Source organism: Engystomops pustulosus, chromosome 7 (assembly GCF_040894005.1).
Source record: "Engystomops pustulosus chromosome 7, aEngPut4.maternal, whole genome shotgun sequence".
NCBI classification, from domain to species: domain Eukaryota; kingdom Metazoa; phylum Chordata; class Amphibia; order Anura; family Leptodactylidae; genus Engystomops; species Engystomops pustulosus.
Window position 1 is genome coordinate 111,708,417 of NC_092417.1, and position 13,062 is coordinate 111,721,478.

Sequence of the window (13,062 nt, forward strand, 5' to 3'; positions counted from 1 at the left end):
TGACAAACACATATAAAAACCAGAGGGCAACAGATCATGTGAAAATATAATATTTGTGTCATTCTCAAAACTTTTGAGAATGTTTAGGCCCATTGTCTGCTGTACAATAAAGAACCGTGAGTTAATTTGCATAACGTTGCCTCTGTCTGATCCCTGGATACGGCTGCCTACCACCACTGGCTCCCCATCCATAACCCAGGGACCTATCTTACACTTACATCAGCCTCTCCCTCTATATTTCTTGCCCACATAACCTGCTGGAGACCTGCCAGGCTCTAGGATAGCCCTCCGGTCCCCATACCAAGAACCGTGACATCAGCGTGCCTAGGCCGCAATCGCCAGTCACTCCGGTATTCTGGGCCCAGCTGCCTCAAGAAAAGGGGTAGGTACCGGTGGGGGATATTGCATATGCATTAAGCAAACTGCATTTCCGTGTTGGCCTTTTGTTGACATCATCGGTCCAACCACCCAGTTAGATATAGCAAATGTATGTCTATATAGAAATTCATTTGTTATTTTCTCCTGGGTTGGAGGACTTGCAATTATGTCATAGGACCACATGACTATCAAATTAATGAATTGTACAGATGCAAGTCTGTATAACAACATGAAGGTATGAAAGGGATGACTGTAATGAAGTGGATATGGGGCTGAAGACAGTGTCAGAGGCAGACTCTAACAGGTGAGCAGTAAATTTACCATATAACAAAATACAATTGTAGTGCAGTATATGGTAAGAGAGATCAGATACCCTAGGGCAGTGGTGGCACTCGGAGCCCTGCGCTCAAGGACTTAAGGCATCCTCCTGTAGTTACAGGCAGTCCAGGATATGCATTGTGTATTGATATTTTAAAGTGATCGGTGGAGGAGCAAGGAGGTGTGGACAAAGCCAAATTAACATTGGAGCTCCTGCTCCAGGCCCTGTGTTTCTTCCTGTTCAGTGGCCCCTGGAGATAAGCTACAATAATAATCCGTATTTGCAGGGAGTAATAACTGCAGCCATTAACTGCTTTGGCACTTAACCTCTTAGTAATAACCTGACGGGCACCGTAATATTATGCCGCGCCTCGGGTTATTACTAAGAGGTTAAGTGCCAAGTGCGGGTACATGGAGAGGGCTCACGGGCTGAGCCCTCTCCATAGCCTGTAAGTCTTTGCTGCATTTTGCTAGCACCAATCGCGTCTGTTATCGCTTCAAAAAGATGAAATGCAAAATGGAAAAAGGTAATTAGCAGGAAGGAGTTAAGGATATACAAGGAAGAATATTTACACAAAATGGAATTTGTGGTACATTCATAGTTTTTTTGCTGTATGTATGGTACATTCATCTGGTGTGGTATTTATGGTATATGCATTATTCTAGTGCTGTATTTGTTTTTAGCTTAGTTTAGGCGCTGTATTTATGGTATGTGCATTCTTCTGGAGCCGTTTTTATGGTACAGACATTCTTTTTTGTGTTCATGGTACAATCATTGTTCGGGTTCTATATTTATGGTACATTAATTGGTACATTAGTTGGTACATTAATATGGTAGCTTAATTGTTCTGGTACATTCATTGTTTTGGTGCTCTATATATGGTACATTCATTTTTTTTGTTCTGTATTTATAGTATAAATAAATAAATATAAATATATATTTTTGGGTAACTTTCAGCTTATATTCTGCCCCTGGTTGCTGGAACATGCCATACAGTGTGCCATGATTTTGCCCACACATATGTAACTGTGTGTCTACCACTACCACTGACAGACTCTCTTTGCTCCATTTACTATGGATATTACATCTACAAGTAAACAATCATTACTTCACTACTTTTTAGACAATGCCAGTTCTGTTTCATGTCCTCAGCAGCTATTGTTTATCTGGAGTGAATCACATGTTCTTTGGACTACAAGATCCGCAGTGACCTTTGGCTCAATGTCCACATAATCACAAAATGATTATTCAGTAAATATTCAACTCAAGAGCATAAAGCAGAAACAATGAAACATCTTGATATTACTGCATGTGTGAGCAGCTTTTTAGAATAATGAAAGGGAATCAGGGATTATAGATGTAATCTTATTGTCAGCTCTGACACATTGAAGCACATTTACTAAGGGCTTTGTGACGCACTTAAGTCGGACTCTTCCTATTTTTCATAGCTAAAATGGCTTGCACAAATATTTAAGAAGTGTGTGTGCTGCGATTGTGTCACACAAATTAGGAGGGTGTGCCGTCGGTCGGTCTGACTGATTGGGACTGAGCCTGGTATTTAACATTCAATTTGTGTAGCATGCCCTATGTTAAAGATGCACCAGATGGTGAACTCTGTCGGACCTGAACGGAGAAGCCACACATTCATGATTTCAGGCATATGATCTTAGTGAATAGCCGCACACTGCATTACACACGGACAATGCACTTTCTGTGAACTCGAGTGACCGGGTAAGTAAATGTGCCCCATTAGTTTCAGGTCACTGAGAAGTTTTCTAATTATAGCATTTGTCTTGGAGACCCATAGACTGTGGACACAAGTGCAAAATTGTTTACTGAGAATCTGGTACACTATTCAGCAATAGCATTGTTCATCCTTTGTCTCTTTCTGGATTAACAAAATGCTATAAATACATTGGAGAATGTCACATAGACTGGTCAATGGATAGAGCATTTGTAACAAAATGTTACAAATAGCAAATTACAAAATTCTCGGCTCATACAGGAGCCCTATTAGGTTAGGGCAGGGGTAGGAAACCTATGGCTCTTTTGTTGGCTGCATCTGGCTCTTTAATAAATAGTGGTGGCTGCTGTGTGTCTCTTAGACTGATCACTGGACACAGGCAGCGATGTTACCGCCTCTTACGTCCTTTGTACGACCCAGGCGCCATCGTCAAAGAGAAGAGCATGGGAGCGATCAGGTGCTGGCTGCAGGGAGTGCTGATAATTTTTTTTTGTGACTACCTATCTACTGGGAGTATGTGTTGGGGCTACCTACCTACTGGGAGTATGTGCTGTGACTACCTACCTACTGGTGGTATGTGCTGGGGCTACCTATATACTGGGAAGCATGTGCTGTGGCTACCTATCTACTGGTAGTATGTGCTGTGGCTACTTATTTACTGGGAGTGTGTGCTGTGGCTACCTATTTACTGGGAGTATGTGTTGGGGCTACCTATATACTGGGGGACATGTGCTGTGGCTACCTGTCTACTGGGAATATGTGCTGTGGCTACCTGTATACTGGGAGGCATGGGCTGTGGCTACCTATTTACTGGGGGGCATTGGCTGTGGCTACCTATTTACTGGGGGCATGGGCTGTGGCTACCTGTTTACTGGGGGGTATGGGCTGTGGCTACCTATTTACTGGGGGGCATAGGCTGTGGCTACCCGGACTCTTAGTAAATATGGGAGCAAACTCGCCAGCTCGGACATTTACCTAACTGCCCTCCACCCACCTCGCCCCATGCCTGATCACCAGTCTATCATAGTATAGTATCATAGTATATAAGGCTGGAAGGAGACGCAAGTCCATCAAGTCCAACCTTTAAGAATTAAATAAATGTTTTATCCCCATAACCCGTGATATTTTTTCTCTCCAGAAAGTCATCCAGGCCTCTCTTGAACATGTACATAGAGTCCGCCATAACAACCTCCTGCGGCAGAGAGTTCCATAGTCTCACTGCTCTTACAGTAAAGAACCTTTGTCTATGGCTATGGTAGAATCGCCTCTCCTCTAGGCGTAGAGGATGCCCCCTTGTCCTGGTCACAGGCCGAGGTATAAAAAGATCTTTGGAGAGATCCTTGTACTGTCCGTTCAGGTATTTGTACATTGTAATGAGGTCTCCCCTCAAAAAAGTCGTCTTTTTTCTAAACTGAATAATCCCAAATTTTTTAATCTGTCAGTGTATTCTAGTTACCCCATTCCCCTAATAATCCTGGTTGTTCTCCTCTGCACCCGTTCCAGCTCTACTATATCCTTTTTATACACTGGTGCCCAAAACTGTACACAATATTCCATGTGTGGTCTGACCAGGGATTTGTATAAGGGCAAAACTATGTCTTTATCATGAGAATCTATTCCTCTCTTGATACATCCCATTATTTTATTTGCTTTAGCAGCAGCCGCCTGGCTCTGGTCACTAAAACTAAGTTTACCATCCACCAATACCCCCAAGTCCTTTTCAGCTTCAGTTTTACTAAGTGATTGACCGTTTAGAACATAATTATACTTTTTGTTTCCATGGCCCAAGTGCATAACTTTACATTTATCTACATTGAACCTCATCAACCATTTCTCTGCCCATCCCTCAAGCTTCCACAAATCCCTCTGTAATGCTAAACTATCGACCTCAGTATTTATTACTTTACACAGCTTAGTATCATCTGCAAATATTGAAACTTGACTGCGTAAACCCACTACAAGGTCATTAATAAAAATATTAAAAAGTGGCCCCAATACTGACCCCTGTGGCACTCCGCTGGTAACATCAACCCAATCTGAGAATGTGCCATTAATGACCACCCTCTGTTTTCTATCACTAAGCCAATTACTTACCCAAATACACAGATTTTCTCCTATTCCCAGCAGTCTCATTTTATATACCAACCTTTTATGCAGCACGGTGTCAAATGCCTTTGAAAAGTCCAGATATACAACATCCACAGCGTCCCCCAGATCCAGTCTTGAACTTACCACCTCGTAGAAACCAATCAGATTAGTCTGACAGGACCGATCTCTCATAAACCCATGCTGACGCTGGGTTATAAGGTTGTGCACAGTGAGATACTCCAGGATAGCATCTCTAATAAACCCCTCAAATATTTTCCCCACCACAGCAGTTAGACTCACGGGTCTGTAGTTTCCAGGATCGCTATTTGATCCTTTTTTGTATATTGGTACCACATTTGCTATGCACCATTCCTGTGGAACATAACCAGTCCTCAGTGAATCTTCAAATATTAAAAATAACGGTTTGTCTATCACCGTACATAATTCATGCAGAACCCGGGGGTGTATGCCATCTGGCCCAGGTGATTTATCTATCTTAGTGGTTGCGAGGCGGCGCCGTACCTCTTCCTGGGTTAAACTGTTGACATTATAAAAAGAATTAACATTATTCCTCATTGTGTCTTCCACCAGGGGATTTTCCTGGGTAAAGATAGTTGAGAAGGCAACATTCAGTAGATTGGCCCTTTCCTCATTTCCTTCCACCATGACCCCCATGTTATTTCTAAGGGGACCCACACTCTCTGTTTTTAGTTTCTTATCATTTATATACTTGAAAAATAATTTGGGATTATTTTTGCTCTCCCTGGCAATATTTCTCTCAGTCTCTATTTTTGCGGCCTTTATCTGCTTTTTACAGGATTTATTTTTCTCTCTATAATCCTGTAATGCCTCATCGCTACCTTCACGTTTTAGCACCTTAAACGCTTTATCTTTCTCGCTTATTGCTTTCCTTACAAGACTAGTTAGCCACATAGGGTTTTTCTTGTTCCTTTTATGCTTTTTCCCATAAGGTATGTGTTTCTCACAGGACTTTTTCAGAATATATGAGAAAAAGTCCCATTTTTTTGGGGGGGGGGCTTTTGTCTTTGAGAACATTATCCCAGTCTATGCCTTTAAGGTCTTCCCTTAGTTGCTGAAAATTTGCCCTCCTGAAGTTTAGAGTGTTGGTTGCCCCTTCACTATCGCTCTTAGTAAAGCGTAATACAAAATCAATGATATTATGATCACTATTCCCCAGGTTCCCCCCAACCTGTAGTTTTGATACCCTATCAGGTCTGTTGGTAAGGATAAGGTCCAGCAGTGCCCCCCCCCCTCTTGTTGGCTCCAGGACTAGTTGCGACAGGTAATTGTCTTTTGTTGTTGACAAGAACCTGCTGCCTTTGAAGGACCTGCAGGTTTCTGCCCCCCAGTCGATATCTGGGTAATTGAAGTCCCCCATGATAAGTACTTCACCTTGCTTTGAAGCCGCATCCATTTCACTTATCAGCATTTCCTCTGCTGCCTCCATTATATTTGGAGCCTTATAACAAACCCCTAGTAATATTTTATTATTCTTTTTCCCTCCTCTTATCTCAACCCATAGGGACTCCACATTTGCGTTACTGATGTCATCTCGCAGGACGGGCTTGAGGCAAGAATTCACATATAAACAAACCCCTCCACCTTTTTTATTTATACGATCCTTTCTAAAAAGTAAAGTGTCTCTCCTCAGCAGTCACTTCTCACCTCACTAGATTCTTCAACTTTTCTCTCTCTTCTGGTGTCGTCCCCTCTTCTTTCAAGTATGAAGTTGTTACCCCACTACTAAAGAAACTTTCCCTGGACCCATCCAGTTTCTAATCTCCCTTTCATCTGCAAACTTCTGGAACGCCTGGTCCATTCTCGACTAACTCGTTATCTCTCAGTTAACTCCCTCCTTGACCCCCTACAATCTGGTATCCGCCTTATGTATTCCACTGAAACTGGTCTCCAATAATCTCCTCATTGCTAAATCCAAGGTGACTATTCTCTCCTATTCCTATTCCTGGGTCTTTTGGCACCAATCGATACTGTGGACCACCAGCTCCTCCTTGGGAGGCTTCGTTCCCTTGGCCTAAAGGACACTGTACTCTCGTGGTTTTCTTCCTATCTCTCTGACCGCACTTTCAGTGTCTCCTTTTCTGGATCTTTCTTTTCTCATCTTCCTCTCGGTGTCTGGGTTCCTCAGAGCTCAGTCCTAGGTCCTCTTCTCTTCTCCCTCTATACTGCCCCCATTGGACAATCCATTAGCAGATTTGGTTTCCAGTATCATCTCTATGCTGATGATACCCAGCTATATACTTCTGCACATAACATCACCCCAGCCTTAATCCAGAACACTAGTGACTGTCTATCTGCTTTCTCTAACATCATGTCCTCTCTCTTCTTGGAACTTCATCTTTCTAAGAACTTCTTGTCTTTCCACCATCTACTAACCGACCCAACCCTGACCTCTCCATCTCAGTCTGTGGGATCACTATAGCACAGAGACAGCAGGCCTGATGTCTTGGGGTTGTGCTGGACTTTGCACCGTATATATTTAATCTGTTGCTTGCTCTTGCTACATGCATCTCAAAAATATCTCCAGAATCCACCCTTTTCTTACATTGAAAACCTCTAAAATGATAATAATTGCTCCAATTCACTCTCAAATAGACTACTGTAACTCCCTACTAATTGGTATTTTAATCACTATACTCTCTCCTCTACAATCTATTCTTAATGCAGCAGCCCAACCTGTGCTCTTCAATCTGCCGGTTATATTATATTAATCTTTCCCTTAATTCGAACCTCTCATTCGTTCCCTTATAAAGAATGGCTGGATCATTATACAAGCTCTTATACCTACTGTGTCACCCCCCTTCATCATAGACTGTAAGCTCTTGCGAACAGGGCCCTCACTCCTATTGTTCCATATGATTGTTTGTACTCTGTAATGTAATATTATATTTGTATATGTCCCCTATGATTTGTAAAGCTCTGCAGAATTTGTTGGCGCTATATAAATAAAGATGATTATGTCTACTAGATTAGAAAAATGTGATATGTTCTCCTATTTCAGTGGTGGCGAACCTATGGCACGGGTGCCAGAGGCAGCACTCTGAGCCCTTTCTGTGGGCACCCAGGCCATCAGCCCAGAATGAAGTTCACCAGACAGAACTCATGGAATCTTCCTGCAGAATCTTCCTACAATGATAGATGAATTTGCCCACCTCCTTTCAACTGGGCTGGTGTCCTTGGGAGGCTGAAGGATTGAAAGTTGTCAATGAACAAGGAGGAATAAATTACTGCTTAAATATCTGTGCTGGCACTTTGCAATAAATAAGTGGCTTTTGGTTGAAGGGTTGAAGTTTGGGCACTCCGACTCTAAAAGGTTCGCCATCACTGTCCTATCTGATCTTATCATCATAGTTTATATGGTTGAAAAAAGACACATGTCCATCAAGTTCAACCATAGAAGGGTAGGGATTGGATGAGGAAGGGATTTAGGAGAACAATTCTATATAAAATAACTCATCAATGTTATTTAGATGTAAAAAGGGTTCTAGACCCCTTTTGAAGCTCTCTGCTGTCTCTGCTGTGACCAGCGCCTGAGGCAGGCTATTCCACAGATTGACACCTCATAGTAAAAAAGCCCTGTCGTCCCCGGTGATTAAACCTTCTTTTCTCCAGGCGGAGACAGTACCCCCTTGTCTCTCTTGTCTTGATTTGATTTAATCTGGAACAACTTTCCACCTTATTTATTTATATAAATCAATCATGTCCCCTTTTAGTCGTCTCTTTTCCAGACTAAATACATCTAGTTGTTTTAATCTTTCCTTATAACTGAGACCCTCCATACCCCTTATCATTTTTGTGGCTCTTCGTTGTACCCTCTCCAGGGCATCCTTTTTATGAATGGTGCCCAGAACTGGACGGCATATTCCAGGTGGGGCTGAACCAAGGCCTTATACAGTGGTAATATTACATCCCTATCCCGAGAGTCCATACTACTTTTGATACATGACAAGATCCTGCTGGCTTTAGAGGCAGCTAAGGTATCTTAAATACTATATATTTAACCCTTATTTGATTGTTTTAATTAATTTATTTTGAAAACATAAATTAAGAATATTTTTCTGAGATTTTCTCGCTGTTATACCACATCAATAGTTTCCCATTGCATTATTTGTAACATGTGCCTTGTGCACTAAAGTAAAAGTAAAGTGTCCCAGCTAACATACAGACAGGAACCCTGGTTGAACTCAGGTTTGTCTTTGTGCCAGTTGACATATATATGTATATCATGTCTATTGTGTGATGTGACATAAATGTTGAAGGATTTCATTGTTTATTCTAGTTAATGACCTGAACTTGCCCTCTCCTGGATACATTGAATAAAATGACTGCATTGTCCTCTGGCTTTCTTATTTTTGGCTATTATTCTGTGATTATCCTTTGCGTATCTGATTCTGTATCTTATATGCTATATAAGTTGTGACCAGAATTGTTTACCTCTCTTAAAGTGTTTATCTTTTTGTTTGTTTGTCTTGTTTAGTTTCTGCATTTTGGTGTAAGGAGGTGTCCCGTATCACCTAGGACAGTGATGGCGAACCTTTTAGAGACCGAGTGCCCAAACTACAACCAAAACCCACTTATTTACCCTGATGTGCCAACATGCCATATTAAGCAGTAACTTATTGTTACCTGTTCTTACACATCTTTTAATTGTATCGGCCCCCTGAGGCCACCAATACAGTTGAAAGAAGGTGGGCAAATTCAGACTATCATTGCAGCTTCTCTACAGGGTCTCTCTGTTTAGGAAGAATGGTGGGTCCAGCAGGAGGACCACAAATGCACTTCTTTTAACACCTTCTCACTTTCCAAGCAGTTCCAAACAGTCAATGAAGTGTCGCTGTAAAATAGTGCCGAGCGCAGCATCTCATAAGTTACCTAGGACTGCAGGAAGTTTTAATGGATTTGGTCCTGTTTAGTGAACTCTGTCCTAGGTTGATGAACTGAGTGCCCACAGAAAGGGCTCTTTGGCAACAGTGCCATAGGTTCGCCATCACTGACCTAGGATATGCAGAGGCAAGCAAGCAGGACTGTTGAGGGGCTGAAGCTAAGGGCTCACAATATTATTTACCCTCCTTGAACCCAGTCCCTAGTATTATAGAAGGGTTTTTTTCTTTCACTCAAAACTTCAACTATCAAAACTTGTAAACTTGTAAACTATCGCTCCTTACCCCAAAGTGAATACATGAAACAAGACTCGCAAACAAACAACTAGACTGTGTCATACTAAATAAAGCTTTCCATGTTAGATTGTCACTGGTTAACATCTAATGTCACTGATCTTGGGGATATGGGTGATAACAAAGGAATTTAATGAAAATTACACAATATGATTCCTCAAACCTTACAATCACAATATGCTTTATATATTTCAATAATTATAATTCCAGAAAACTGTGCCCTCTGGAATTTTTTATGGTGGACTTTTACTTGCTTAGCTTACATAGAAATAGAGATGATCAGACCAGAACTCTCTGTTCTGGGGTTCTAAGGTCCAGGGGTTCGGGTGTCCAATTGACCTGGACACTTTGCTGGACCCAGAACCAAACTTAGAGTTTGGGTCTGCTCACATCTAGCTATAAACAAAATGGTGAATAGACATTCTCAAGTGTGTGTATTGTAATTCACATTTTTTATCCTGCTCAAGCAATAATGCATTTTAATGGTGGAGAGATAACATGCAAGTCACTCATGTGCAATGTGTTGTATTCATTCACAATGAAAGATGCTAATCAAAGTTTTTTCTTCCATGACTCAGGCTGCATACCAACCTGGCTACAAGGTACTCTGATACGAAATGGTCCTGGGAAACACTCTGTGGGGGAAATGTCATATAACCACTGGTTTGATGGCCTCTCTTTATTGCACAGCTTCACTTTCAAAAATGGTAAGTTTGTAATACTAAAATATTAGCAACCATTCAGCCTCACAGGCATCTGACACCATTCATGGCTACACTGTCAGAAACCTGTGGGGCAGATTTATCAAGCAGTCTGAAAGTCAGAATATTTCCAATTGCCCATGGCAACCAATCACAGCTCCCCTTTAAAATATTCATGAGCACTGGTGAAATGAAAGCTGAGCTGTGATTGGTTGCCATGGGCAACTGGAAATATTCAGACTTTCAGACTGCTTGATAAATCTGCCCCTTTGTGTTTAAGACAATCTAACCCTTTGACCCCAATTATAAGTAAATTTGCTTAAAGTATTACCAAATTTTAGCTAATTAAGTCTAATTACAGACTTAATTAGCTCAAATTTGGTAACATTATCAGTCATCATCTAGTTAACATGTTAAGCCAGTCGTGTAAACAATGCTACATGTGTACATTTTCCAAAAGTTGAAACAATTAGAATATTCTGCTCGCTGGACTCTCTGGGTAACAGAAAAATAATCACTTTTCCCACCAGATGCTGAAATTATTGATTTATGTATCATTTGGCACAGGCACAGGCAGCTTGGAATGGCTTGGTGGATGACAATAGAAACAGACCTGTATTGTGACAAAAGACAAGGGGGGGAATTCACTAGTCTAGTGCAGCGCCAGATTCATCATTGTGATAATGAATTGTGGTGAAGATTACTACTGTCGGATTCTATTTTAGAAGTGCTTTGAGCTGCTTTAAATCGTGCACACAAACTTTCTTCCACCCGATCATTCCTCCGTTGCTGGACAAGTCGGAAAAGTGCAAAAAAAGGTCTAAAAGTCTCGACAAAGACTCTGAAGGCATTTTTTGCAAAAATCCACATGTGCATTAATGAATTTCTCCATAATGACTTATTGGGGCAGATTTATCAAGCTGTCTGAAAGTCAGAATATTTCTAGTTGCCCATGGCAACCAATCACAGCTCAGCTTTCATTTTACCAGTGCTCATGAATATTTTAAAGGGGAGCTGTGATTGGTTGCCATGGGCAACTAGAAATATTCTGACTTCGAGACAGCTTGATAAATTTGCCCCATTGACTGCTTGTTCTGTTGTTTTGGTATGAAGAATATTATTTTAGGTTTACAATAACAAAATGTCCCATTCTCATCAATTAAACTCACACCTATGCCACTTCCTGGCCCTGGACTTATTTATCAACAGATGTTTCAAAAATATATTAGAGAATGTAAAATTAATTACACTTGGCAAACATACAGAGAATACACAGTCCTTATGCCTCACCCATTAAAGACAAACCAAATATGCTGTGATCCGTTGATTTATAGGTGAAGTGTACTACAGAAGTAAATTCCTCCGCAGTGACACCTATAACTCCAATATGGAGGCCAACAGAATAGTGGTATCCGAATTTGGCACAATGGCTTATCCAGATCCCTGCAAAAACATCTTCGCCAAGTAAGTTTAAGTCTGATGTTGTCTTTAGTAGGAACATAGTAGATTATAATTTGGCATTGTAGTTTTCCAATCTTCTCTTGGCTGCCTCCATATTTCAAGGACCATAGTATTTCTGAAGTTGCAACTTGACTAAGGGGTGTAAAAAATTGCTAAATATCACGCAATTCAGTTCATTTTTGGCACATTCTTTTTAAAACTTTAGAATTATGCTAATGAGTCTGAGAGGCTACCCCAGACCCTATGGGATACATTTACTTACCTGGTCCCTGCGCGATCCTCAAGGTGCGTTGTCCGCCGGAATGTGCATCTGCCGCTATTCATGAAGATCATGCACTCGATATCTTGCATCTGTCGCTTCTCCGCTCAAGTCAGCCGGAGTTCACATCTTCCTCCCGGTGCATGTTAGTGCTTGACTTGTGACACAAATTGATTTAAATCCCTGGCATGATCCCCGAAAGCGTCGGAAAACCTGACGGAAATGCGGCCACGGGACCTTAGTAAATAAGCCCCTATGTGATTCGGCTTTACAGACTGTTACACTGTCTAACCCTCACCTGCTTCCTGAACACTTCCTGAGTGCTCATGCTTGATTTTTATGGTAGATTTTCCATAACTCTCCAACTGTTTTCTGCATGTAGCTTTTCACATCATGCATTCACAATTGGTAATTTTCAAATCACAGATTCTTCTACATTCAGAGTTTGGTTGTTTAATACTCCCTAGGACTAGTAACATGTTATCCGCTGTCAGTTTGGCTCTCACATGCACAAGTTCCCCCTCCCTTCTCTATTCAAAGTAAATGCACACCTACTATGTCAATATATAATGCCACATTGTATAATGCCACCAAAACGGTATCAACTTCCAATTCACAGTCCTGTTTTCTAGGGCCCTCTAGCAGTGCTTGAGATGAATACTGGCATTCCTTCCCAGTGCCTTATTCCTCAAAACTATAGCAGAGGAGCTTTACTCCTGAGCATGTACATAAAGTGCAGCCACATTTATCTCAACTTAAAGGGGGATTAGGGGTTAGGTTAATATGCTCCTACTGATGTTGTGTGTCTGGCTGATCCTCTCTTCTCAACTAACACGTGTGTTCTCATTACTTGCCTCTCCTAAAACACATATCCACACTACTAACTAAAGTATTGTATT

General features: G+C 41.3%; 1 protein-coding gene across 2 annotated transcripts in view; it reads left to right on the forward strand.

The window, feature by feature from the left end:
* The window catches only part of BCO1 (beta-carotene oxygenase 1), a 34,329-nt gene that overhangs the window by 3,750 nt on the left and 17,517 nt on the right, over positions 1 to 13,062 (forward strand). Inside the window, exons 1-3 of one of the 2 annotated variants that reach the window (XM_072117573.1) lie at positions 2,286 to 2,428; positions 10,321 to 10,449; positions 11,778 to 11,907. In XM_072117573.1, the coding sequence (XP_071973674.1) occupies positions 10,389 to 10,449; positions 11,778 to 11,907 (191 nt within the window). In that variant the 5' untranslated portion in view covers positions 2,286 to 2,428; positions 10,321 to 10,388. Of the gene's footprint in view, positions 1 to 2,285; positions 2,429 to 10,320; positions 10,450 to 11,777; positions 11,908 to 13,062 lie in introns of those variants that run through there. The other variant, XM_072117572.1, reaches the window with a different exon arrangement.